Here is a 25,685-nt window from a genome sequence, read left to right on the forward strand (position 1 = left end):
ACCTGGCACCAGGGGTTGAATCTGGCCCACAGGCTGGGGGTTGAGCACCGTTGTTATAAGATTATTCACTCAAAATAAATCATTATAACCCTGTCCAGCCTGTGACACTCGTGCCATGGGATCCAGGATTGGGGCCAGCATCCATTTACTGAGCATGATTGACGGCAGCAGCAATGCCAGGAAGGAGTGTTGCAGTGGCTGTGATGGGGCTGTGGAGTAGCGTCCCATTTCATCATGCCTGATCTGTGGTATGAAGTCCAACCTGTTTGACATCAGTGAGCAATGCCTTCTTCCCTCAGATGACAAACCATGCGGGGCAGCCACGGGAGAAGGCTGGGGCCAGAAAAGGTATGAAAGCCAAGGCCTAAGGCAGCCTATGGCTACTGCTTAGTGCTAACAGTGCGGGGGGGAGGGGCAGGTGGCATCAGGGGTGGACTCCACTCCAGAAAGGTCAGATCCTGCTGCTGTGAACACAGCAGAAGAATAGACAGCAAGGACTTGCTCACATCTCCCTTCTCCAGGGGTTGGTTGGCTTCTTTTCTATATTCCACCCATGGGAGGCAGCTGTACACACACTTAGATCCTGAAGTCAGTGCCATGGTGGGGAAGTGCATTGAAGTCAATGGTGCTTCTGTGAGGCCTGGGATGGTATTGATTCCATCCCCCTGGATCTTGACCTGCAAATGCAGCAGGGGGAGGGGATCAGGAGGGTCTGGGGGGAGGTAAGAATAAAATGAATAAGGGAAAGAATAAAATGCTCAGCACTGCCCTAAAGTTGCAGGCTTCTCCCACCTTCTCTGTGATTACTTTTATTAGGCACCACCAGTACTAGGTGAACCTTGAGCCTGGAGGCTATGATGCAAAGTGCTGTATGCATGCTTGGGACAGGATGAAGTCAGGAAAAGAAAACCAGCTGCTCTACCCAAATAATTCTGAAATAGTGGGAATCAGGACTGTTTCTAGACCCAACGGTTAGAAGAATGGACTGAGAGCCAGGGCTCCTTTTCCTGGCTGGGGCTGGAACAGAGGGCCTAGAGACAAGATTTCTGGATGGTCTGTCTGGATCTGGGAGAGGGAGGAGGTCTAAAGGTTAGGGCAAGGGACTTGTGAATCAGGAGTCCTGAGGTCTCAGCTGTAATCTCAGAGGAAGGTGGTCTCACATGTGGAGAAGGGGGCCGAGACCCAGAACTTTGGGATTCTCTGTTGGGCTCTAGGAGGGAATTGTGTTGTAGGCAGAAGGATCCTAAAAGCCAGGACTCCTGAGTCCTCTTTTGCATGTGGTTTAACTTTGGACACTGCATATTTTTGGTGTCCTTTTTTTTAAAAACATTTCCTACTTTACACAGTTGCTGGTCTGCTTGCAAAATGGGGTTACCTTGTCCTGGGCCTCTCAAAAGGCTCTGTGAGGCTTCAACCCTGAAGGTCTGCAGAAGGCTTGGAGATGTCTGGATGGAGATGGGCAGAGGGTTACTACCTCAAGAGTGACATGGACTTGATCTCTCTCTGCAGCAGCAGAAGTATCCCCAGGCTCCGGCACTGAACACTCACCCATTCCCTGTTCTGGGGAAGGGGTGACTGGGGGATAAGGAAGTTGGCCCCACCAGAGCCAACTCCCTGCCTCATGAACTAGTGCTTCAGGGAGGCTCTCTCATCATTCCCTTGCCTCATTAAACCAGGCCAGGGCACAAATAAGGAGATACACACAGCAGGGGAGGCACACACACAGGTGGAAAACACACAACTTTATTATGGTACAAAACACCAGCTATTGCCCCATTCTCTTCACAGCAGTAAAGAATCCTACATTGTTTCATCTATGGGGCTCCTACATAAACAGCTTGAGAGACAGAAAAGCAGCCCAGGACTCCATGTTTCTTGCCAGTGATTCCCACCAGGGAATCAAATTAATCCAGGAGAACTGTGGGAGCAACCTCTTTTTGCCTCCCATGTCCAGCATCAGGCCTTCCAAGTCATCCAGGCCTCCCATTCCCCTCCCAGGAGCATGTAAACAGACTGGAGGGAGTGTCGCTCATCACAAACCCCATCCTCATACTATATTTGGGGACTGCTCTATGGTAACTGACTGGGGAACCCACTTTTCTGGTGTCTCATCTCCTATCACACCTTTAGCCCAGTATCTTTGTCTGTCTGATCCATCAGACCTAACTAACAGCCCCATCTAACCCACTGTCTCTGCCTCCCTGCTCCACCAGAGTTGACCACTTCACCCATCTAGCTCAGTATCCCTGCCTGCCCATCACAATGGATCTGGCAGAGGTCCACTTATTAAACTATACTTACTTCCCTACCACACCAGATCTGACTATTAGCTCTTCTAGCTCTGTATCTCTGTTGCCCTGCCACGTCAGATCTGGCCAGTGGGCCCTTCCGATCCAGTATCTCCACCTCAACGTCACATCAGCTCAAACCAATGCCTCTTTAACCTAGTACCACCTCCCCTCCCCACATCAAACCAGTGTGCTCAGCTAGTCCAGTATTCTCCCCTTCATGCCACAATGGGCCCATCTAACCAGGCCTCCTGTCTCCACTAGCTTCTGATGCCAGCTGTCCTATAACACATCAACTAACTCATACTCTGCCTTGGAAAGAGAAATTCCTTTGCCTTTGTCTGACTGGGACTGACATATGCCCTGAAATCCAGAGCTTGATGGTCCCCTTCCAAGCAGATTGGTACATGGCCTGACCATCCCTCGTATAGGTAGACCCACTGCTGCTGCAGGGGGCGGGGGGGAGGGGGGGCACCATGGAGCTAGAAAATACGTGGACAAGCCAGTTCTGGGGATCAGCCCAGGCAAACCCCTCCCAGAATCCCTACAGTGCAGCAGGCTGGACTGGTTTTGGTGGGTGGGGGCCAGGGAGCAAGCTCATCATGGCTTAGTCCCTCCCCACCCAGTTTTACTGCTTTCGCTGTCCCATAAATTAAAGGCATGACTTGGAGGGGGCTGGGCTCTGAGCCATTCTTACTGCTGGGAAGGCAGGGGGGAGGGAGGCTACTGCTGAAATCCTCCTCTCCCATTGCCCTGCTGTGGCTTTCCCATCTGAACTGCTCAATGTCCCTAGCACAGCAAAGGCCAGTAAATGACTATATCTGCCCCTTTGGGACCAGGGTCTAATTCACTAGCAGGATCTGCTCCTCCATCTGCCATACATGGGCTGGACAGCTCCTTTAGGGGAGATAAGGGGTTGTAGAGGAAGACAAATAAGCTCTGATCAGCTCAACCTAGCAGCCAAGAACCACCCCAACACTCAAAGGCCATTGCTGTCTCAAGGACCCTGCCTGAGTGGCTCACATAGACAGAAATGGCTGTCTCCCATGAACCCATCAGCATGCCACATGCTCTCCAACAAAATTCTATGGACTTCCCCGATGCTGCCCAACATTGAATAGCTCTTCCTCTAGTTCTACTTCTGTGCTACACTATCAGACCTTGGACAAGCCTCTACTAGGGGCCATGCTGAAGACTGTGCTGGGCCATGCTACTCCTGGGGTTCCTCTTTGAATGCCCTGAGCAGACGATCCACAGTGTCCCCTTCAGGTGAATGGAAGGTATCAGTGACACTTCACTCTGTCTCAGCATCATGCCACAGGGAGGCCACGGCCCTAGGCCAAAACATCTGCTGGGGCACAGACAATGGATGGCAACCAGGCCAGCAGCCACAGGCATGGTGGATGCCCAGTCCAACTCCCATTGGGTTCACAGGATCAAACCCAGAGACCATGGGTATAAATGTTTGGATCCAGATATAAACTCACTCAAAATTCAACAGGATTATGGGTTTGAAAGAGACAGACTATATCTGGTATCCTGGATAGAAACCCTGTTCCCCCAGGCATGATTCTGGGGATGGGACACAGTGAACCTAGATCTAAATCAACACAGATTTTGCTACCTACATAAATGGCCACCCCTACTGTGGTTCATTACTAGCAGGACTGTAGCACAGTCTCTGTGTGACCAGCCTGGAGAGAGGCAGAGCATGATGCTGACTTTACCCAGGCTTGGAAGGGTTTGGATTTTCACTGGGGAATGTGAATAGTCACCAATTTCATCTTCTACCCAGAAAGTCATCTTCCTGAAATTTACAAGGAGGGAAATTTAAAAATTGAAGGGGCCCACACTGATTCCCAATATTAGCAGGGGTGAATATGTTCCCCAGTGTTTTGCACAGGCAGGCATCTCTCATCTCCTTTTGGTCCCTGCTCTGCCTTGCAGCAATCCATAAGAGGATTTTATTTCTGGTTGGTGCATCTATTGCTGCACTGGTGGCGTTTGCTCTGAATTTGTTATGTACTTCGGTTGCTTCAGTCACCGGTAAAAACCTTAAATGGACAGTAATCTTAAGGTGTTTATGATTCTTTGGGCTATTAAGTGAATACACAGGGAATCTGGCTCAAACAACTGTCAGACTTGACTGAGGGGTGAGAAACCCCTGTGCTCGCTTGTCAAGGAAACTGCGCTAGAGAGTGGAGAACTGTTCTTACAGCCTTACACAATGACTCCCCTCTGGCTCAGCCTCGCTGCCTCCCACCGCTAGAGAGAGCTCACAACCCCTTTGCAAATTGCCCAACCTTCCCCAATTTATGTTGTCAACAAGTCTCAAGACAACAGTGTTCAGACCCCAGCTCAGGCAGGGCTGGAGACAGCGACTGGTCCTTGGGACCATTACCAAGCACAACTGGCCAGTCAGCCCACCCCAGGTACACATTGCATGAGCGTCAGCTCTGTTTTCACCCTCCTGACTGGCAAAGCCTGGCTTCACCTGAATAATAACAATAATAATAATAATTAATAATAATAAAATAGTCTAAAATAAAGTGTTAGCTCATACTCTGATGGTCCTGAAGATCTCTCCCCAACTCTATTAAGATCCAGTCACTCCTGAATTTAAAACCTGTTCAGTCTCCAAATTCAGGTCTGCAATGGAATCACATTCCCCCAGTGATGTGATGGTTCAAACTATGATATCGGGCTCAAAGTATCTCTCCAGGGCCAGATTCCCAGCTAGCGCAATCCACAGAGTAGCACCGACTGACACCAGCTGCAGACCTTCCTGCAAGATTTGGAATTTAGACCCATCTGTGTTTTATTAAGACTTCACCCCAAATCTCACCCCCAAAGGCCCACCCTCCCCCCTCATCTCACATCCCTGGATTCTGCCCTTCCCCCATTACGTTGCTATGGGCAGAAAAGGCAGGTGGAAGGTGGTGTGGATGTCTAGAACAAAGATTATGGTAGGAAACACCCATGACTTAATTAAAAAAATAAGAAGTCAAGTCAGAGGATGAGAGAGGGGGAAAACAACGTCTCCTTGTCTCCTTCGTGGTGAACTCCTGGCTTGATTAACCCTTCCACACAGGACCAGGGGAAAGGAAAAGAAAGTCAAGGGATGTTTCCCAACCCAAGGGTATCAGCTTCCCTATCAGAAATAATCTAGGCATTCAATAAATACAGCTGGAGTGCAAGGTACAGGCTCAGAGAAATCAGGATTCATCTTCCAGTGCAAAACAAAAACTCCTTGCCTGGGTTGTGGAGAGAGATAGATGGTGCCCAGCCATTCCCCTCCCTCCCCGGCCCCACAGGATTGGGCCATAGGATCGGAATCCTGCTGCTGCCTGCTCCACGGGCTTCCTGGTGCAACCATTCACCTCCCCCTCACCCGCGTGAGCTCCCCCAGGGGAGAGCGAGTGACGGCCTGGAGAGGGGTGGGTGTGGGAAAGGAGCAGGTGTGTGCATTGGGCAATTGCTCAAAGACCAGCCCATTGTGCAATTCACCCAACTCACCCCAGGGGCTTCCCCCCATCCCTGCCCCACAGCGACACTCCCCATGCCCAGATGATTCGTCACCACTTCTGCCCTGTCCCTGAAGAAGACTCAGACGGATGTCTTTCCACTAGAAGATGGCCTCCACCCCTCTGGCTGAATCCTATGATGTCCCTGGATGCTTGGAGGTGGGGGGGGAGTTTGGATCCACCCGCTTGGTTCTCTGGCTTCACCCCCACCCCTGCCTGCAGAAGATTTCTTCACACCAACCTTGACTGAAGTCATCAATCCCTTACCACCACTTCCCATGGTTGTTCCTGGGGTCCCCCCAAAATAGCCACAAGCAGTAGAGGGCAAAAATAGCATAGTACAGCCTAGTCCCCTCCCCTCCAGTCAAGAGATCCATTCCAGGTGTCCTGAGCTTTTGAGGAGCTCCCTTAGGTAATGCACCCCAAGGTCTACAGGTTTAGATACCTTCACTTTTAAGGGAACTCCTCCATGACTGGCCACAGGAGCAGCAGCAGGTGGGGGCAGCTGGTGAGACCCTTGGGAAGGGTCAGGAAAGAAAAGGCTGAGCTGTTAAAGGAGGACTGGCCAAGCCCAGTATGAGCAGGTGCAACTCCATTGACTCTGATGGGTTTACACCAGCTGTAAACCAGTGCCCTAGATGGGGGGTCCTCACTGCTACAAACTGGAGCTTATAAGGCAGTAATGCAGCTGGATTACGGTTGGACCATCTCACCCTCCTCACCCTAGCACTGCCACTCACAGGGTAGGCAACAGCTCTGCCTGAAACCACATTGAGTAGAGGATGTTCCTTCACTGAGGAGGGTGAAGGGTGGATCTCGGAGGGGGAGCAGAGCCCTCCATCAAGCCATGGAAGTCCCCTCCAGTCCCCAGCTCCAGGAGCCTCCCTTGAGGGTAAGCTGTTTTTAACGAGCTGTTCCCAAGCCATTGTTGTGTGATTCTCCCCTTTCGCCCCAGACGTGTCACGGCAGGTCCTGCAAGAGGGAAGGGCATTAGCTGCTTCAGGTCCTGATTGATGTTCCTTCCAAACAACCTCCCTTGTGCCAAAAGTTGTAGCAGCACAAAATACAGGGAGGCCAAAAGGTTTCTGGAGTGTGGAAGCTTCCATGGCCCGAGAGAGGGAGAGAGAGAGAAAGAAAGAGAGAGAGAGGAGTGAAACCACCTCAGGGCAGAAGCCAGCTTCTGTGATCTGCCCAGGCAGGGTGGCATGGAACAAATGGGAAGTTGTGAAAGGATCAGCAGGGTCATTTCATCTGTATGTGTACCTGGGTAGGGAAAGAAAAGAGGTGAGGGTGGGGGGTGATAGGTGAAGGAGGGTGACAAGGGAATGGTAGGGGAGGGCTGAGATGAGAACACCTGCCTTTTCTGCAAGCTAAGCCTGACTCGCAAATCCCCAGCTTTGGATTCTGACCCCTCTCCTCTGTGCAGGGGAAGGGATGTATTAAGATCTGGAGCCTGTGGCCAAGGACATGTATGAAGGAGACATCCCTCCACCCATTGCTTTGCTGGGGCCCCTTTTTGCTGCCCATCAGCACAGTCCCCCAACTGAGATCCTTCAAGTAAGAATGATGCCCTCCCATCCAGCCTCGCCCTTACCCACCCTCCAGGATCCAGTCTGGAGACCAGCCCCAAAGCTTCACTCTATTGGATCAGAGGGTGGACCCTCCCTGAAATTCCCCCTCCACCACCCCCATTGGAGGGAGAGGCCACCCACCCCACCTACCGCATCGTGACAGGTTCCTTTTTCCCCAATAGAATAAATAGCCACTTTCTCGGAGGGGACAGCCATGTACAACCAGTCCCATGTACAACCAGCTGGAAGGTAAGGCAGCAGGTAGGGAGCACCCCTCACATGGCACCAGAGCAGGGCAGGGACGTCTTGGTGAGGGCAGGGGCTCAGTTGGGCTGGGTGAGGGTGCTGGAGCTTCCGGCATCGGGCTCTCGCTTCCCTTTCCCTGGAAGGTCTGCCCCACCCTTCCCCTCTCCTTCTGCCCCCTCCTTGGTGCCTTCATGTGTCTTCATATGTTTGCTGAGGTGGTCACTCCTCATGAAGACCCGGCTGCACACGGGGCAGGTGAACTTCTTGGTGCCTGTGTGGGTCTGGAGGTGTCTCTGGAGCTCATCAGACCGGGTGAAGCGCTTGCCGCAGAAAAGCCAGTTGCAGACAAAGGGGCGGTCCCCACTGTGCCACCTCAGGTGGGCCTTCAGGTGGGACGTCTTGGCATAAGCCTTGCCACATCCAGGAATGTGGCAGTTGTGAAGGTGCTTCTTCTTGGCACTGTCTGGGCACGGTCCTACCCTCTCAGCTTCCTGGCAGTTTGGGCAGCGGCACACAGCCTGACCAGAGCTCCGTGGCATGGATCGTCTCGAGCTCTTCGGCCTAGCAGTGCTGTCCATGGCCTGCTCAAGAACATGGGGATCCTGCGGAGATTCAAGCTGTTTGACCCCTTCCTGGCCCATCAGGTGCTGGGCAGAGGGCAAAAGGTGGTGAGGCGGACCGCAGAGCTGGTGCTCGGTGGAGCCATAGCCCCCCAGTGCTGGCTGGAGTCCCCCCGTGTGGCCTGGCGCTTGGAGGCCACCTTGACCATGTTGAAGGTCCATCCAGCTGGATCCAGCATGAAGGTCCCACCAGGGGTTCACACTGCTGTCCTCAGCAGCATTGCTGGGGTGTGAGGGCCTGAACCAGGGCTCGTAGTGGTGAGCCATTTCAGGAGGTGTCTGCAGGAGCTTGGAGTAAGAGCTGGGAGCCAGCGGGTTGTCACTGTCCAAGTCTATCCGTGAAGAGCCATGCAGGTCATAGCTAGGGGTGGCCGAGAACTCTACGTCAGGGACCACCAAGGGCAGGTGTGGGAGCTCTGGGGGCTGGAGAGAGGAAAAGTCACCTCCTGCCTCGGAGCTGGCGTGAGGCTGGTAAGTCTGCAGTGGCTGCAGGTCCAGGTGGGTGGGGGAGGCACAAGGTGTGTCCGAGTGCTGATTGCCAAGAGAGCCACAGACAGCTGTTAGCATTGCCGGACTCCAAAGCAGCAAGGCAGCCCAGACAGACCTGGAGGGAGGAGACAAATACTGTGAGAACCTCACACGTTTCCCTTCCTTCAATATTAAACCAGTGCCTTCTTTCCTTGGAACGGACCAAAGTTCCCCTTTCCCCCTGGGTCCCAGAGATGAGTTGGAGCCACAGAGTTCACATCAAGACCACTTGTTCATCAGAGGGCTGAGATACTATGGAGTCCCTCTCTGCCCAGAGCACCTTCCAAGGCACAAGGAGTCAAATGCATGCCTAACCTTGCTCTCGTGAATTCAGCAGATCTATTCCAGGGACAAATTTTGCCTGGAAGTGCTCCTGTCTTACATCAACTGCACTGAAGAGGCACAGACTGTGCTGCAGTAACAATACTTAGCTCTCTCACAGCTCTTTTCATCCATAAATCTCCAAGCACTTTACAAAAAGGAATTCCTGGTCATTATCCCGATGTTACAGGTGGGGAAAATGAAGCAGAGCACTTATGTGACTTACCCAAAGTCTCCCAAGTCCTAGCCCATTTGGTCACCCACCTTCCTTGCTATCCTGCCCCACTGGGCTAACTGCGGGGAGTCAATGTCATCAGGTCAGGAGAACATGGTGACACCCCACCAGCTGCCCTTAACTGGTTGGATGCAGCTCTCAATCCCTTAATATACATGGGGCTTACTTCCTATAGCGGGGTCTCCTGAAAGAGGAGAACCAGCTTATGCCAATAGATCAGCCCTCTCTCCCTGTTAACAGCATGAACTACTGTCTCAGGCCTTGGCTGTCCTGGGGTAGCACCTAGAAACTGTTGTCACTGGTTTCATGGGCCAGCCAAGCAGCCAGGATGGCTCGGAAGGTATTTTAGAGGCTCCTACAAAGTCAGGGGTAGGCTGTTCTGTGGAAGGGGGATTTAAATATAGTTTATTCTCCCTTCCTAAAAGGCGTTTGGAGACAGGCCCCTCTAATAGGCAGCTTCTGGGAAGTAGATTACAGTAATTACAGTCTCCTCATCTCTGTGGCTGGATGTGACTTGAGCTGCTCTGATCTGGGCCTGGGGTGGCAGGGGTGTGGGGAGACCTGGCTGGGTATTTATAGCCTTGTTCTCATGGCTCTGAAAAGGGCTCTGGAACAGATCAGCATCATTTAGCAGCACCTCAGGCCTAGCCCCATGGGAGCAGCATGTAGGCATTGGCTGGTCAAGGGTGATCAACCCTAGGAGATGGCCCACAGTAGCATTTTGTCCCTGGGATTGGCCCATGCACAATGTACCAAAGCAGGCCAAGCTTTGTTTCCAATCCCCAACTCCATTGGGCCCCTGGCTGGTCAGACAACACTGTAAATGAAAGGGAGGTGCAAGGCACTTCACACTGTCATTACGGTGACTGTGTGCAAGCACAGCCACTGCTTGGGACACAACAGCTGGTACCTCTAGCATCTCCTGGTATAAACTAGGCCAGCATCCTTTCAGTGGTAAAATCTGTGGTCATTGATTGCCATGGGAGTTGGGCACTGACACAGGAATTAGATACCCAAGTGCCTTTGAGGATATGACACCAGTGTCTTAGGCAGGGCCAGCCTTATGGGTGAGTGATATGGGCAACCCCCAAGGGTGCCATGGTCAAGGGGATGCCACACACACACACCCCCCACCTCTGCCTCCTTGCTAGACTGTGCCCCATGCCCCTGCCCGCCTGCCTCTGCCTCTCCCCCTACCTGCAGCACTGGAGGAGGTGGTGGTGGAAGTTGGCCAGCAGCGGGGTTCGGCAATGATGAGGAAACGCCACTACCCGCTGGACTGGGCAACGCAAGTGGGCTGTGAGCAGTGCCCACCACCCCTCAACCGTGACTGGCTCTACAGGTCCTATGGCTCTGCAGGCCAGCAGCACCTGCATCTCATGTTCCTGCTGCTCATTATCATGGGCATCTGCCTGGCACTGCTCACCTTCTTTGCCTCAGGACTGGTGAAAAATGAGTCTCCCCTCACCCTTCTCCCCCTGCCTTGCTTGGCCACCACCAGGGCATGCCTTGGGGAAGCAAGACTCCTGATCCAGCCCAGCAGCGCCCCTCGGACTTTTATCTCTGAAATTTCACTAATACTACTACATTCTTAAACTCAAAGAAAGGGCACCAAAATACAAGATTGCCTAGGGCTCCATTTTCCCTAAGGCTGGTCCTGGAAGCCATCATGGCATTTCACCTTTCTCTACCACTTGTAAGGAAACCACCATGCAACTTTCTGCCAGAACTGCTGTAAGCCCACAGACATGCAACATCTAGGTGCAGCCTGCAATACAATATGCAGGGCCGGGATGCTGATCCTAGGGTGCAGCCTCCTCCCTGTCCCCCCTGTTCCTTGTGACAACTAATGCCATAGTGTGTAAACACAGCACCTCCTGGTAGGAGACACCATGTGTAGTTCAACTTTTCTCTGTTGCCCGTGGCATGGTGGCACCTTATTCTTCTCTTGCCAATGCAGGTGTAGATCAGCAGCATTCCAGCGGCATGAACAAGGACCAGGTCCTTGGGCAAGGGCACAGCTCTCTCCAATAGCAAAGAGCTGGCTCTCATTACACTCCTATCCAAGCACCTCAGATCTTTAATACATTCAGACCCAGTGGGGTAGGGAAGGGCTGTTATCCCATTTTACGGGTCAGGAACTGAGGCACAGAGAGGCTAAGTATCTCACCTAAGGTCATACAGCGAATTTGTGGCAGAAAAAGGAACTGACCCCAGGTCTCCCAAGCCCCAGGCTAATACCTGGATCATCCTTCCTCCTATTGTCTCCACTCAGACCCTTCCTAGAGGAGAATGAGGCAGAGTGGTGGCTTTCACTCCCATAGGAGATGTTCTATACTGTACTTTGTCTGTGCTGCTACCCCAGAGACACAGGACTGGGCATCTGGTTGCCTTGGGAGGTCTGTAGAGGCAGGGCAGAGGTTTGGAATTGTCTGACACCAGCACTCAACACCATCACGAACCAATGAACCCTGCTCCCTTCCCACAGATCCCTGTGACCCTCCTTGTTTCCCTCTCTGCAGCAGCTCCAGCATAGGGGCCTGCTCTGCTATAGCAGCATTACTATGAAATACAATATGGCATGAACAAACCCAAAAGACACACTGTCGATTACACAGCTGGTTCTGAGCAGCTAGGCTTGGACCAACAGGGCAGCATGAGGTCTTCACAACAACTCCAGGGTAACAGATGAGGCAGATACTGGCATGGGGAACTTAGGGGGCTAATTGAATGCTCTGCACATCTGGTGCAGCCATTTGATGCATCTTTTCTCTAGGCCCTGCTGGATTTTTACTTTGTTTTGTAGGCCCTAGGATGCCAGGACCAGAGTAACCACCAGGGACAAAGCAAAAATCCCAGGCAGCCCAGAGGCCATTTCTAGCCACCCCAAAGCACCCTCATCGCCCCAGCATATACAAGGCCAGCTCCCTTCAGCAGCTCACCTTGGTTCAGTTTTACTGCCCCTAGCCCTGCTCTACTTTGCTTTGCAGAGGCTGAGATTGGGGTGCAGGGCCTCGGCTATACATGATGGGATCCCCATTCCTTTCCCAGGAGCCTGTGACTCATGCTGCCGAGCTGTGGAAACCCTGTTGGCAGGGCGCCCCACCCCAATGTTGAAATCCACCTGCCAGGACTGGCTCCCCTGCCCTCAACTTCCCATCCCTCCTCTTTGGGGTTCAGCTCCGGCACCACTTTAGTGGCCATCTCCATCCAGCCCATGTGTCTGGATACCGCCTGCATCTAGATGCCCCATACCCAGCCTGGCAGCTCTCAGTTCAGCTGCCTCCACATCCACCCCTGGGCCCTCTGCTAAGTCACATTTCTGCTGTAGAGAGGGAGGGTTTTCCCCCCTTCTGTTGCTGCACACAGACAGGGGAAACCAAAGAACAGGTCACCTCATACACAGCATTAAACACACTGGATCCCCAAGCAGCCCTCTTGAGCATCTGATATCACAACAGCAGGCAGCAGCTTTTAGACAGGGTATGGATTTTGAGCTGATGGCCATCTTTCCCATCCTGCTAATGACCACTCACAACCAAATAGTCCAGCACTGTACAAGAATGACCCAACACCAAAACCATTTCCCCAGCACCCAAAGCAACACAGGTCAGCAACCAAGGGAAAGAACAAGTTCTGTCCACTTTATTTGCTCCTCAACCCTGGCCTGCAACCTCTTCCCCAGCCCCACTGTGCCCTGCATTGTGATGGAAGTGTGGGATCAAAGATAAGCACTACTCTTGACATCATAAAATAGGAGCATGGGAGGCAGAGGAAGCCGACAGTGCTGAAACAGGGGGAAATTGGCATTAGAGGGTGTCTCAGGGAGAGGATGAATGCAAAGGAGGTGTCAGTTTGCCTTGACCTCCAGGTAGACCAACATCTAGAACAGAGACCCAGGTGTGAACAAGTCCAGAAAAGACATAGTGACATTAAAACCGTGGACCTCCACAGAGCCAATGGGAGGTCCTGGTTCCATGATTAAAGGTTGGCACCCACAAAGCCCATCAGAGAGGAAGACCAGCGGGTTTTAATGAAATATCTGAGAGGTCTGACAGCACTGAGATGGGGAGCTGGGAAAGACCAGTGGTGCTGGCAGGATATGGGCAGAAAGGGAGTTCACAGCAGGGATGAGGAATAAAGTCCTGGACTAGGAGCAAGGGGACATCATCAGCTCAAAATCCATGCCCTGTCTAAAAGCTGCTGCCTGTTGTTGTGATATCAGATGCCCAAGTGGGCTGCTTGGGAATCAGGCACCCTGGCCATAAGGGTGATAACCAGAAAAGAGAGAAGGGATAGAGGCAGCAGAAGGGAGTCAGTCTGTTTGCAGCAGTGTGTTTAATGCTGTGTATGCGGTGACCTGTTCTCTGGTTTCCCCTGTCTGTTTGTGTGCAGCAAAAGAAGGGGGGAAAACCCTCCCTCTCTACAGCAGAAATGTGACTTAGCAGAGGGCCCAGGCAGGCCCAAAGCTGGAAAACATTTTTATTTCACCTTCAGAGGAAGGTGACCCTTGCCCAGCCGAGCAAAGAGGTCCTTGCAAGTGCTGAAATCTGAACACCACATTAGAACCAGCAGCCTCCCACCCCGCAAACACCAGTAGGAGTTCAGCGCTGAGTCCCATCCTCCCTGGGGACTGTTCTGGGTGTAAACTGGCTGAATGCGAATGCTGAATCCCCTATCATGTAAGGAAGTTGGGGGCTGAATTCGTATCCAGAGGGCCTCCCTCCCTCTCCATCTCCAAGTTATGACTATGCTTAGGTTCCTGACTGTGTGGGAAACATCCTCACCACCTCAGGCCTTGTGTACACAGGAAAATAGCTATTGCAGGATAGCTCGTTGTGGACGCCGTTGGCTAGCACAAGACATGTATCTACACTGAGGCTGGGATTGCAGATGGACAGACACACTCCCCTATATAGGACACCAAAAAGCAGTGAGGATGCACTGGCACCACTTCACAGGCTATACCAACACCCTGAGCCAGCCGACACTGATATCCACGTCCCCTGTGTCTACCCTGATGAGGTAGATTCCAGCCAGCCCAGCCATGCTCACCCCTGTTGTGGTAGTACAGACATAATCCCAAATGCCCTTGTGAGTCGTGCCCCCTTTGAAAGCACATGATCCTACTCCCCACACAGAACCAGAGTATCCACACAGGGAGTTAGCATAGGATAGCTCTTCTACTTTAAATTCATGCTGCCACCCCCCCCCCCCCAGCCTGTTTTGTCTGAGCTTCCCGCAGCTACTTTGACTCCACACCCAGTGCTGCCACAAACCAGGTTGCAACCATGTCATGCACTGGGGTTGGGAGGGTGGGAGGTGGCCAGAATCATCAGCTGTATTATCTCAGCTACCAGAAGGATTTAGAGAGTAAGCCTCTGTCCAGTGCAGGCAGGGGAGCTGAGCTTTAATCACTCTGGCCCCGGCCCAGCTGACAGCAGCTTATGGATGGACCTAGAATTAGGTCAGACAGGTCCCTGGGATGCAGGGGCTGAATGAAGTAGATCTGTTGGAAGAAGAAGCTCCATGGAGCAGTGACCTGGGCAGGGAAGACAACGATGCCTGGGACAAGCCACAGGGAGCTAATCAAGGAGCCAGTTGGAAAGGTATCTAGGGGCCCTGATGGGATGGAAGCTAACTCCTGGCTTCCCTAGCAGATCCAGCTGCTGGTGAGGAGGGGTGAGGAAAGGATTAATAACCAATCAGCTAGGGAGATAAAGCAGTGTCATTCCCCTAGCACTGAGAACCAGGGCCTTCCTCAGTTAGTGCACAGCCTAAGGCTTGATCCTGAGTGGGGTTGAAGATCCTCAGCTTTCAGTGAAGCCAGGAACCCCCCAAACTACTACTAGCTTCACTAGGTCCACTTATCCCTGTTGCAGCTGTCTGGGGAGCAGTGGGGATATGAGAAGATATGGTCTCAACTGATCTTCACTCCCAGGGATTGGGCTGGGTCTGCAAACAGGGTATGTCTAACTCCATTCACTCTGCAAGGCATGAAGAGACCCAGGGTTGCAGCTGCCAGGGGGCTTTGAGCCCAGCCCTGCAGGAGATGCCTACAGAGTGACCCACCACAAACTTCCCTTATACTCACACTGCCCGGTTCAGCAACCGTCCCTCCCATGGGACCCCATGGGAAGTCTCTGTTTCAAACTTACTCACAGCCACTGTCAGTCAAAGGCAAGCTTTGCTGCCCAGGAGACTGTTCTTCTTGGATACTGCATCTATCCTAAGAGGCCAGCCCACCCCTAAAGGTGACGCACTGCCTGGCACAGCTTTAAAACACAGGGAAAGATCCCACCAAGGGCTGCCCTAGGGGCTGGGTTCAGTTTCAAAGGGTGTAGGTGACGCTTGGGTATGTGGCTGCAAGGGAATTTATGTCAACTCCAATGTCCAGGTGGCAAGGGAGGCACAAGGCAAAGCAGTCACTTTTCCTACTACCCCTTTCTCCAAGCCCCACAGTTGCACTAGATCCAGACTTGGGGGGAGCAGGACAGGAAGAGGGGCAAGCTGTGATCATAGAAATCATAGAAAAATAGGGCTGTCAGGGCCTGCAGGAGGTCATCTAGTTCTACATCAACCCTTTGTTAAAGGCAGGATCAGCCCTGATTAAACCAGCCCTCCCAAGCATTTGTCTAACCTCTGTGACAGATCCAGAATTGTCCCTCTTAGAGGAGTCACTCTGCAGATGAGATAGAGATTTACACCTGGGCAACAGAACACCAATTCAGCCAAGTGACACCCTATCAAAGTCACTGATGGACATGTCCCTCACATGCTACCTCAGACTCGGGCTCAGCATTTGCCAAGCACTGTACAGACCAATCCACAAAACTCCCCCATCCAGCAAGAATGTTTGAGATGACAAACATACTTCCCTACTCAAATCAGGACAAACCTCCCCTGAAATCTCAAAACCACTCACAAGCCTTAACACCACAAACATTGGGTCAACTGAAATGTGCCAATAATGCCAAAATGCTTTATTTTCAACGTTTAACGTCCCCACACCTTTTATTTTCACATTTCCTTTTAGTATACATTAACTTAGGCTTCTAACCCAAATATTTTCAACTAGGAAATGGAACTTGATCATTTAAACAAAAAGAAAATGTTGAAAGGGAACACTTTGGACATCTCAAAATGCTTTTTTTCTGACAATTTTTTTGTACTGGATTTTGTCAAGCTGACACGCCCCTGTGAAATTTCACTTTCAATAAATCATTGAACAAATGGGTCCTTGAAAATTAATAAATACTAATAAATCCCCCTAAACTCCTTCCCCTGCACCCTCTGAAGCATGGATTAAAAGCTTGATCACTATGTTACTGGTAGGAACAATGACGCAGAAAGAAATGATTTGTCCAAAGTCATGGAGAGAGTTGGGAATGGCGCCAAAAAGAGAAGGCAGCAGTTCCTAGCTCCCTGCTCTGAGCATGAGGGGTGACCTGCTCTTGGGTAGGGGGGAAGGAGGCAGAGATCACTCATTATTTACCGCTTCCTTCCCCCAAATCTCTGTATGCCAGGGGTCCATGCAGCCATGGTAACTTCAGAGAGGGTTGTTCAGGGCCTGATCCTTTCAGCTTAGACTTGAAGCTGAAATAGCTAAAGAACACATTCAAAAGCCTGTCTAACTTTATCCCAACTACATAGTTGTCCAATAAAAGATATCTCCCTAAGAAATCCTTGCCTCTCACATCATTTCTGGACCATAATGGCTACAACATCACTCTTACACTATCTAAGGAACCCAATGGCAGACTGCACCCTCCTCTGTATTACACTACTGCGGAACCCACAGCATTGCTTCCCCATTAATATCCACGGGGGAAAAATAAATTCAACAGGCCCTGCCTGTCCTGGGGGGATACAGTTGCACAGACCAAGGGTCCAGCGCAGACACCACTGCATCGGCAAGAAGCAGAGGTTGCACTCATGTGACTTACTCTCATCTGAGTCTGCTTGTGCACTATTTCACCAGGTGCTTGCCCTAAGATAGTTAAATTAATGTCACCATGCTGGCACCAACCATCAAGGAGCTCTTGGCAAGGGTGAGGAATGGATTCTGCCATCACTCACCCCAGCCTAGAATGGGGGGAACCTGGTAAAATCAATAGACTGACACCAGTGTGAACAGAAGCAGAACCAGGCTCTCTGATATCCAGGCTTGTAGGCCATTTCAGATCAGGAGCCAGTTGACTCTGACATGGCTCTTGGAAGCAACAACTTGCAATCACCAGGATTGGGCCAGGGAGTGAAGATACAGCAGCAGGTGTCCTGAGAAGGGCAGGGAAGTGCCTCTTCCCAAGGACTGTCTGAACCATGCTCCTGGAGGAGCTCAGATCACCTGCTTCCAGGAGCAGAGCCACTAAATCCAGCTGTGGCTGGTGAGCCTGAACCCATATGCATTAGCATCCCTTGGGGGGAGATCTCCAAAGAACTGGGCTAAAGTTCAGCTACGTACGGATTTAAAAAGGCTGGTAGGTGTTGCGATCACCCTGCAGGTCCTTCCTCATTGGCTTGTTAGGTGAATCCTTTTGCCTTCCGCAAAGGAAAATCCTCAGGGCAGCCAGTCTGATGAACGGAGCCGGTCCCCAAAAAGATCGTCTGGTTGAACGCGGTGTGTCAGGCAGAACTAGTCCAGGTGAATGGAGCAAACACTCAGTGACTCACTGCTAAGCTCTCACCCTCTCCCCTTCACTCCTTCCCCAACTTCCCAGCTCCGCCCTCCTACCTGCCCCAGATGATTTTAACCCTTCCAGGCAGGGCCAAAGTGGCTGATAGAAGCCTTTGCCCTTCTGGGATCTCTCCCTTGAAAGAGCAGGGAGGGGACGGGAAGCTTGCAGCAGACACCACAAACAGAGGGTAATTAAAGAAGAAAGAAACAACAGCTTCCTTTTCTGTCTTTTTTTTTCTCCCTCCTCCACCTCCTCCAAACCTGGGCTTATTGACAGCTGCAAATACACAAGTAGCAATAAGGGAGCTTTGGGCAGGGTGCAAGATCAGTGCACAGCTGCTGTTTGGATCCAGGACAGGAAGGTTTAGAGAATGTCATGACCCATGCCTGAGAAATACACCATCCAGACCCAGCAACAGGCCAGAACCTGCCTACTGTAAAGCATATACAATTATAGTACAGCAACAATTAATTGTATTTACTTCTACAGTGATGTCCATTCAAGACCTCAAAGTACTTTCTTGCCTGTCTTTTACACATCAGCTTTTTGCTTGCAGGTTTTTTGTAGCAGGGCCAGAACTTCCTGTTTGTACTATAACATGCTCAGTACATGTTTGGATGCTGTGAAAGATAGATAGATAGATAGATAGATAGATAGATAGATAGATAGATAGATAGATAGATAGATAGATAGAACTAGACAATTTCATTCACCCCAAAATTAAATGATTTCTCTTTGTCTCAAGCTTATTTATTCTTTTTGCTTCACCTCTTATTTTTGAAATGTGGGTCAGGTTTTCAGCAAAAAATGCCTTTTGGAATGAGGAGCCAAAAGAGTTTCTACATGAAAATGTTAAAATGAAGCCTTCTGAAAGGTACTGTTTCATTTTGCAAATGCCAACACGTGTCTTACTGCCTTTGCAAACAATTGCACCATTTCTTCAGCTCAAGAATGGTCACTGAACTCAGTCTAAATTCCCTATAATTTGGGGTCTTTCCAAAACTCCAGTCTTCTGTGAACTTACTGTTTGTCAACAAAAATCTGCCCAGCTGTAGAGATAATGAGAACATCCCCTAGAGCACCTGGTATTCCCAGAGAAAGCTCCCAGGAAAACACAAGTGACCCCATTCCAACCCCTGCACTGGGTCTCTGAGAGGTCACATGAGTTCACATCAAACCAGAATGACCTCTTTGTTATCTGGCCTTTGTGAACAAATGGGGCATTCCCATCTGAATACAAAGGCACAGGTCTACTGCACTTCACCCAGCTCCAGCAGACTCCTCTGGATGAGGTGAAAGGAGGGACCTGTTGTTCGTTCTTTATCTTGAATGCACCTCACTGAGGGGTCATAGCAGCTGCTTAAAGAGTTATGGCAGTGAGAATCACTAAACATGAGAGGCACCTCTCCTAGGAGGAATAGGAACAAAGGACTAAAAGCCCTCCCCTCCCCAAGCATAAAGTCCAGTCTCCTGTGTTAACATGCAATTGTTAACTGAGCAAATCCCGCAAATCACCACTTCAGCAACAGTGAAAACACCAAGAACACTCTCTAATATGGCACAGGTAAGAGCTAGGGTTGGGGGGACAAAAGCAATGCTAGTGTCCTCAGTGTCCAAGTCCCTCAAGCTTAGAAATATGGAACATTCCCCATCCCATCCCCTCTAGACGACCTCTTGTAGACTCTGCTTCAAAGCCCACAGAAGCCAATAGGAAACTTTCTGTTGACTCCTGTGGCTCTTGAGCAAGCACATTATTGGGCTCAATGTAGAGTAGAAATTGATGGCCTGAGTGGCAGTGGAAGTCAGATTAGACCACTAAACAGTCCCTTCTTACCTTATGATCTAGGAAACAATGAAGTTATGAAATTCAGCCCAAAGCACAGTGTGTTTCAGTAGAATAAATAGTTGTGCCCCTGTTTTCATCCCTAAATGTTCCTAACAGAAGGATGTCAAATAGTGGCAGTTCTGGTGGAGAAGACCTCTAAGCACACCACTGGCTCTAATGGAAGAAGGTTTTAAGGCAAGAGCAATATCCCTCTTACAATTAAGTCATCTCGACTGCTAAAGTCTGTGAGCAAACAAACACCATCAATCTGCAACAGTAAAGCTAAGTCATTAATGCCTCTTGCATTTTCCAGAGCTTCCTGTCTTTTATGCATCTGTCACTCAACTATAAGCTCTTTATAGCACAGCCTATGTCTTTCTGTTTGTACTGTAAAGTGCCCGGGACAGACAGACAGGCAGTACTGAGACCTTTCATATTTAATATTTATATGAGATAATACTCAAAAGACCCAATCCTTTTAGCAGGATTTGGGGTTTATTATGCTGGACACTGTTACATACAGGCATATGCAGACACAGGCCCTGCCCAAAACACCTTGGAGTGTAATCAATCATAAATGATAGCAATAATGTCTGCTGTTCTGGAATTCCCCCCACTACCATGTCTGAGGTGGTTCTGGTCTGGATTTGTCCCAGAAGCACCAGACCGAGGTGTTCTCCTCCCATGTACATAACCTGGTGCGTGCTTCTAACTTGAAAAAGACAGTTGATAGAAAACCCCATGGGGAGATGAAAGGCTGTTGATCCCAATGAACCCACTTCAGATCTGTAGCCAGACAGCCCAGCCACACCCTGGACCCCCTCTGATATACAATGGGAACTAGGACGGACAGGCAACAGGTGAGGGGCTGAGCCCACCCCCCCACCGTCACACTGCATACACCAGACTGAGACTGGAAGTAGGGATTGCAGCAGGAGCTGGCAATGCAGCTGGTAGAAGGGAGTTTCAGAATTAACCCTTTTACTGCTCTCTTCCCACATGAATTTGTGAGACGTGTTTACTACACCTAGCTGGGGGCTACTCCAATATAACTATGGCCCCAGAGGCTGAAACTTTAGTATATGGGCCTCAGGTTGCTTGAGTTTTCTTCATGGTTCTGCTGCTGGATCTGCCCCTGAGCAAGTCACTTCCCTGTACTTCTTTCAGTCTTATCTATTTAGACTGGGGCAAGAAGACATCTTCTACTGGGTGCTTGCACAGTGCCTACCACACCAGGCCCCAATCATGGTTGGAACCTTTAGGCCCATCAAATCAGTACAAGTAGCAAAATTCAGGGTGATTTTGCTCTTATGTCATGTTAAACCCATTAGAGTGTCTCCTGATTTGCATTGGTCCAATTAAGCCCAGAATAGAGCTGGATATAAATTTTACAATCTCCAGTTTACCATCTAGGTTGCCAGGCTCTGAAAAATAGGAGATGGGACACATGTTTGCATCTTTCATAAACATATGTACATGGTGACTAAGTTGCATATATCAAGGTTGAATTTTACCCTCTGAATTATATGGCTTGCATAAGGGATTAGTTTGGGCCTAGAAAAAAAAAAGAACTCTCCTAATTTTCATATCCTCTTGCCTTTCGAATGTAACCTTCACCCTAAAAAATATACAAGAATCACTTCCCCAGCCTCTGAAATGCAGCCACTGCTGGGGTAGAGCACAGCAACTGTTTCACAGCCTCGCACAACGCAGCAAGTTAGGACAAGAAGCTCAGAAGACTGCCAAAACCAATGGAGCCTGCAAACGGAACATGCCAAGGCAGAAAGTAGTTGCCCACATGGAGATTTACCACTGGCAAAAAGTGTTAGGGCACATTGGCTGCTCATAAGCAATTCCAGATCTCAGTTTTCAGTCTCCTCCAGCACATGGCACCTCAAGCAGCAGAATGCACCCTAGTGCTAAACCAGCTCTTTGCGTTCCATAGCTGTGGGAAAAGTGCTATCTACTGACACATTGACATAATTCCCTGAATGCCTTGGTTCCTTCCAGATACCATCCCTCCAAACACGGACCTTGCCTGAAACCTGCTCTGCCTATGACAGCCCATGAAGTGGGATGGTAACAGGCATTCCCTCTATGAGCCCCTTCCTTGCCCCCATGAATGTGCATACCCAGAACTTAATCCTGCACAAACTCTAAGGAGTTACTCTATCTACCAAGGACTTGCTGCTCTGTGGAGCAGCACATACACACGATGTGCACTGGGGAGCTGGCATTGCACTTCCAAAAGCAGCAGTGCAGGGAAGAGTGTCACAGGCCAGGAGGGGGACCCAGACACTGTCCAGGGAAGTGGAGAGGCCAGCAGGCTTGCCAAATCCTTTCTGAACTGGGAGCTTTTTGTATAATCTTGGAAGTGCTGGCATGGCTGGGAAAAGCTCTGAAGGGATCAGAGTTCCTGTGATCCCACAAGAAAGAGTGATTTAATCTCCAAGGGGCTGCCCTAGGGGCTTCCTCTCCTTGGAAAGGGGAGCACTGGGGAGGGGGAAGATCCCTGAGATTTTCTCTCCTGTTACCAGAGTGGACTGTGAACTGGCAGGGCCTGGCCCTTATTGTGAGTCTGCAGATGGGTCTTTCCATGCCAGAAATCATATCACACTTGGCAAGGGCCAGGGCAGGGCTGAGAGGAAGCTTGCACAGCTGCAGACCCAGCTAACAGGTCAGGGCACTGCCCGGAGGAAGCTAGCCCCCCTGTAATTCCAGTTTGCAATCAAGAAGGGCTATAAAAAGTGCTTATAGCTTTACCCCAAGGTTGAAACCCTTCCATTACATACTCATTTTGAGAGGCATCAAAGTCCAAACCTCCCAAACACCAGCGCAGAGAATGGAAACAACAATTAGTTGGAGAGCTCTGACTTTGGATAGTAGTTTACCGGCAGATCTGGGTGAGGTCACAGGCCCCAGTAAGGCACCAAAAAAAGCTGGTATTAGCATACATCATCCACCAATTTCAAAGGGCCTCACCACATGGGTAGTGGTGATGATGATGACACCCATTCTCCAGGTGGGAAAACTGAGGCACGGAGCAGGGAGGGGATTTGCTCACAGTCACACAACATATGGCAAAGTGAGCAACAGGACACTGGAGTGCTATGCTCCTGTCCCCTGCTTTTACCTATGAAATTGCACTCTCCCTTCCAGAGCTGGGAAGGGAACCCAGGCGTCCTGACTCCTTCATTCCACCTCTCCTTATCAGAACTGGGGAAAAGACCTGAGGCCCCTAACACCCAACTGGATGGACTCAACTAACTGTCTCCCTAGGGTCAGGAGTTTAATGTACCAACTCCATGTGATAGCTAAATGCCTAGGCAAGAAAACAAAGATCTGCTCAGGGTCTGAGGTCTCCCCTTCCTACTGCCCCATGTGGCTAGCGTGGCTAAGGCACACCAATTTCTGTAGCCAATGACATATAAAAGAGCTGTGGTTGGTGTCACATCTGACTGATTTTGGCTCCCCAGCAGCCAAATAGCAATTTACAGCCAGGTCATTTGGGATGGGGGGTGGGGCAGCCTCTGATATGATCCAAAACAAGGTTCAAACTCTCACCTCCGAGCTATCTCAAGGCTCCTTAATGGCACTGCCATCACTCCACCCTTTGAAGGGCTGATACCTGCCATGTAGCTTATGGAGGGTCACATGGCCCTTCATAAATTAGATGCAGGCAGTACTGCTGAAGTGCAGCCACCTCTGGGGAGGAGAGAAGACAAACAACCAGTACCCAGCATAATGGATCTGGCGATTCCATCCTCCCAGCTCAGACAGAAGTGTGGCTGAACCTCCCTTGGCAGTGCTTGGGCCAGGGCTGGATGCAGGAGTGCAGGACCAGTGTCTTTTGCCTTTATTATTGCACCATGCTGCAGACTCACGTAATCGGTGGAGCTGTACTAATGCAGCCCAATGTCTGTGAACCTACATAAAGGCACTGAGGCCACCAGGATGGGCAGGGCTGGAGTGAGACCTGTTCCCCTCTCAGGAACTTTTGTACAAGTCTCCCGGAAGAGACAAGCTCAGGGCTGCTCTCCCATCCCTAGCACTAGAGGCTCAGTGCCTGCCGAGACCACACAGGTGGTGTAAATAATGTTAATGCCAGAGAATTACCGTGGGGGCATTTCCTCACCAAGCAGCGTCTGAAACACCGAGCCGTGCCTTGAAATTACAGCTAATTACAGAGCCCATTTGCATAAATTACAAGGCGAGAGGCAAATTCCTTCAATCCCTCCCGTGTTGCTTAGGCAGCAGGTTCTGCTCCAGCCGTTCACTGTGCAGAGACAGAAGCAAGAGCTGCTGGCGATGGGGTGGGGGCAGAGAGGGGTCAAGGGACCAGAAGGAGGGGAGTGGGGGAAAGAAAGTTCATGGAGCTACCAAACAATACCATAGGTGTCATCGAGCGGCTAAAATGGCTCCTTGCAATGGTATCTCTGGTCCCTACATTCTCTGCTCCAGGGCCTCTCAACTGTATTCTCTTTCCAGGCCTTCTCAATTCAAAGACTCCTTCAACCCTTTCAGAATCAAGGCCTCAAATTTTCTGGTCAGCTCTGGCTGCTGTACACAGCCTCAGAAAGCCAATTTAATCCTGAGCAGGGAGCAGTCTTAGTAGCACAGAAGTACCCTACCCTCTTGCCACCCCGGCATCCAAAACTGCCCCTTGCGCAGGTGTGCATACATTAGAGCAGCCTTCAGATTGCTGTACCTAACATCAAGCTTCAGGCCTGCTCTGGCTGGTCCTAGGAACTGGGCAGAACGTAAAGCAGGAGGGTGGCTGAAACCCAATTTACCCCACGTTCCTGAGCTGATTTCAGCACATCCAGGCTAGAGAATGAGATGCAAATGTTAAAGTCCCTGCTTCTAGGTTGAAAAGATGAACTGCTTTCAGGGAGGGAGCTCAAGGCCATGGAGCCATCCCAGACCAGATCTGCATGATGGACCAGATCTGCAGTTTGGACAATGGAGAATCTCAGCACTGTCAGGAGCAGCCTTCACCCCTCAACCTGGACCCAGGCAGTCATGTCCCACCCAGTTGTAGCCACACTCATATAGCAATGCCTTCTTATTCTAAACTGTTTTTGGACAGCTCCACTGTAGGGATGGAAGGGGCTTTGCCCCTGCTGCCCTCTCAACCCTGCTTCCGGAAGGGATATGGACCTGCTGCTGTCCCCCATTTAGATGCAGCTTCCAGCAGTGTTTCCACTCCAGTCTCTCTCCAAGCCAGAAAGTGATAAATGCTGATAGACTGGGGGTAAAGGAGTTGGGTTTGGGAGCAGACCACAGCTGCTTTGTTGGGGGGTTCTATGTCCTTGAGTTTCCATGAACCCTCCCAATCTTCGCCAAAGTATTGACCTGACACTGGTTAGTTACAAACCATCACAGCCTTAGCAGAACCTGTCTCTTCACATCAATTACCCCAGCAGTCGGCAAACCCACACTGTTGCCCTCCTGCCTCCTGGCCCTCTAGCAGCAGCTAGGTACTTGTTCTTCTCCCCCCCAAGGTCCCTTTTGTCTGGTGGTAGCAAAATCCTGTGCTCAGCACCCGTCTCCAGCTCCCTCCCCAGGAGACGGCGCCTTGTCGGTTGCAGGCGGGCAGGTTTTGAAGTCTGCAGTTCAGAGCCCTTCCAGGTGGCTCGGAAGCAGCTCTGTGGCTCAGACTCCCAGACTCTTGTCTGCAGCACCCGCCGGGTCTCCCATCCTTTCCTCAAATCCCTTCCTCCTCCTCCTCTCCATCACTTTAAGACTTTGCTTCCTTCTTGGGATCTGTAATTTGTTCTCTGTTTCCTTTCTCGGGAACAACTTTTGCCAAATGCACCTTGATTCCTACCCACAGCCCCCACCACATT

The 25,685-nt window shown here is 50.7% G+C and overlaps 2 protein-coding genes across 4 annotated transcripts in view; one reads left to right on the forward strand and one right to left on the reverse strand.

Moving 5' to 3' along the window:
* Nucleotides 1–1,727: 1,727 nt before the first annotated feature.
* SP6 (Sp6 transcription factor) overlaps nucleotides 1,728–25,685 on the reverse strand; it is a 39,996-nt gene continuing 16,038 nt past the window's right edge. The window contains exons 1-3 of one of the 3 annotated variants that reach the window (XM_059727025.1): nucleotides 18,068–18,191; nucleotides 17,798–17,968; nucleotides 1,728–8,853 (exon numbers count right to left, since the gene is read on the reverse strand). In XM_059727025.1, coding sequence (XP_059583008.1) covers nucleotides 7,707–8,816 — 1,110 coding nt within the window. In that variant the 5' untranslated portion in view covers nucleotides 8,817–8,853; nucleotides 17,798–17,968; nucleotides 18,068–18,191 and the 3' untranslated portion in view covers nucleotides 1,728–7,706. Of the gene's footprint in view, nucleotides 8,854–17,797; nucleotides 18,044–18,067; nucleotides 18,192–25,685 lie in introns of those variants that run through there. The other 2 variants (XM_019482582.2, XM_059727026.1) reach the window with 2 other exon arrangements.
* Nucleotides 10,584–25,685, forward strand: part of SP2 (Sp2 transcription factor) — a 60,229-nt gene continuing 45,127 nt past the window's right edge. The window contains exon 1 of the mRNA XM_059726255.1: nucleotides 10,584–10,789. Coding sequence (XP_059582238.1) covers nucleotides 10,584–10,789 — 206 coding nt within the window. The remainder of the gene's footprint in view (nucleotides 10,790–25,685) is intronic.

The sequence above is a fragment of the Alligator mississippiensis genome, chromosome 4 (genome assembly GCF_030867095.1).
Source record: "Alligator mississippiensis isolate rAllMis1 chromosome 4, rAllMis1, whole genome shotgun sequence".
Lineage (NCBI taxonomy): Eukaryota > Metazoa > Chordata > Crocodylia > Alligatoridae > Alligator > Alligator mississippiensis.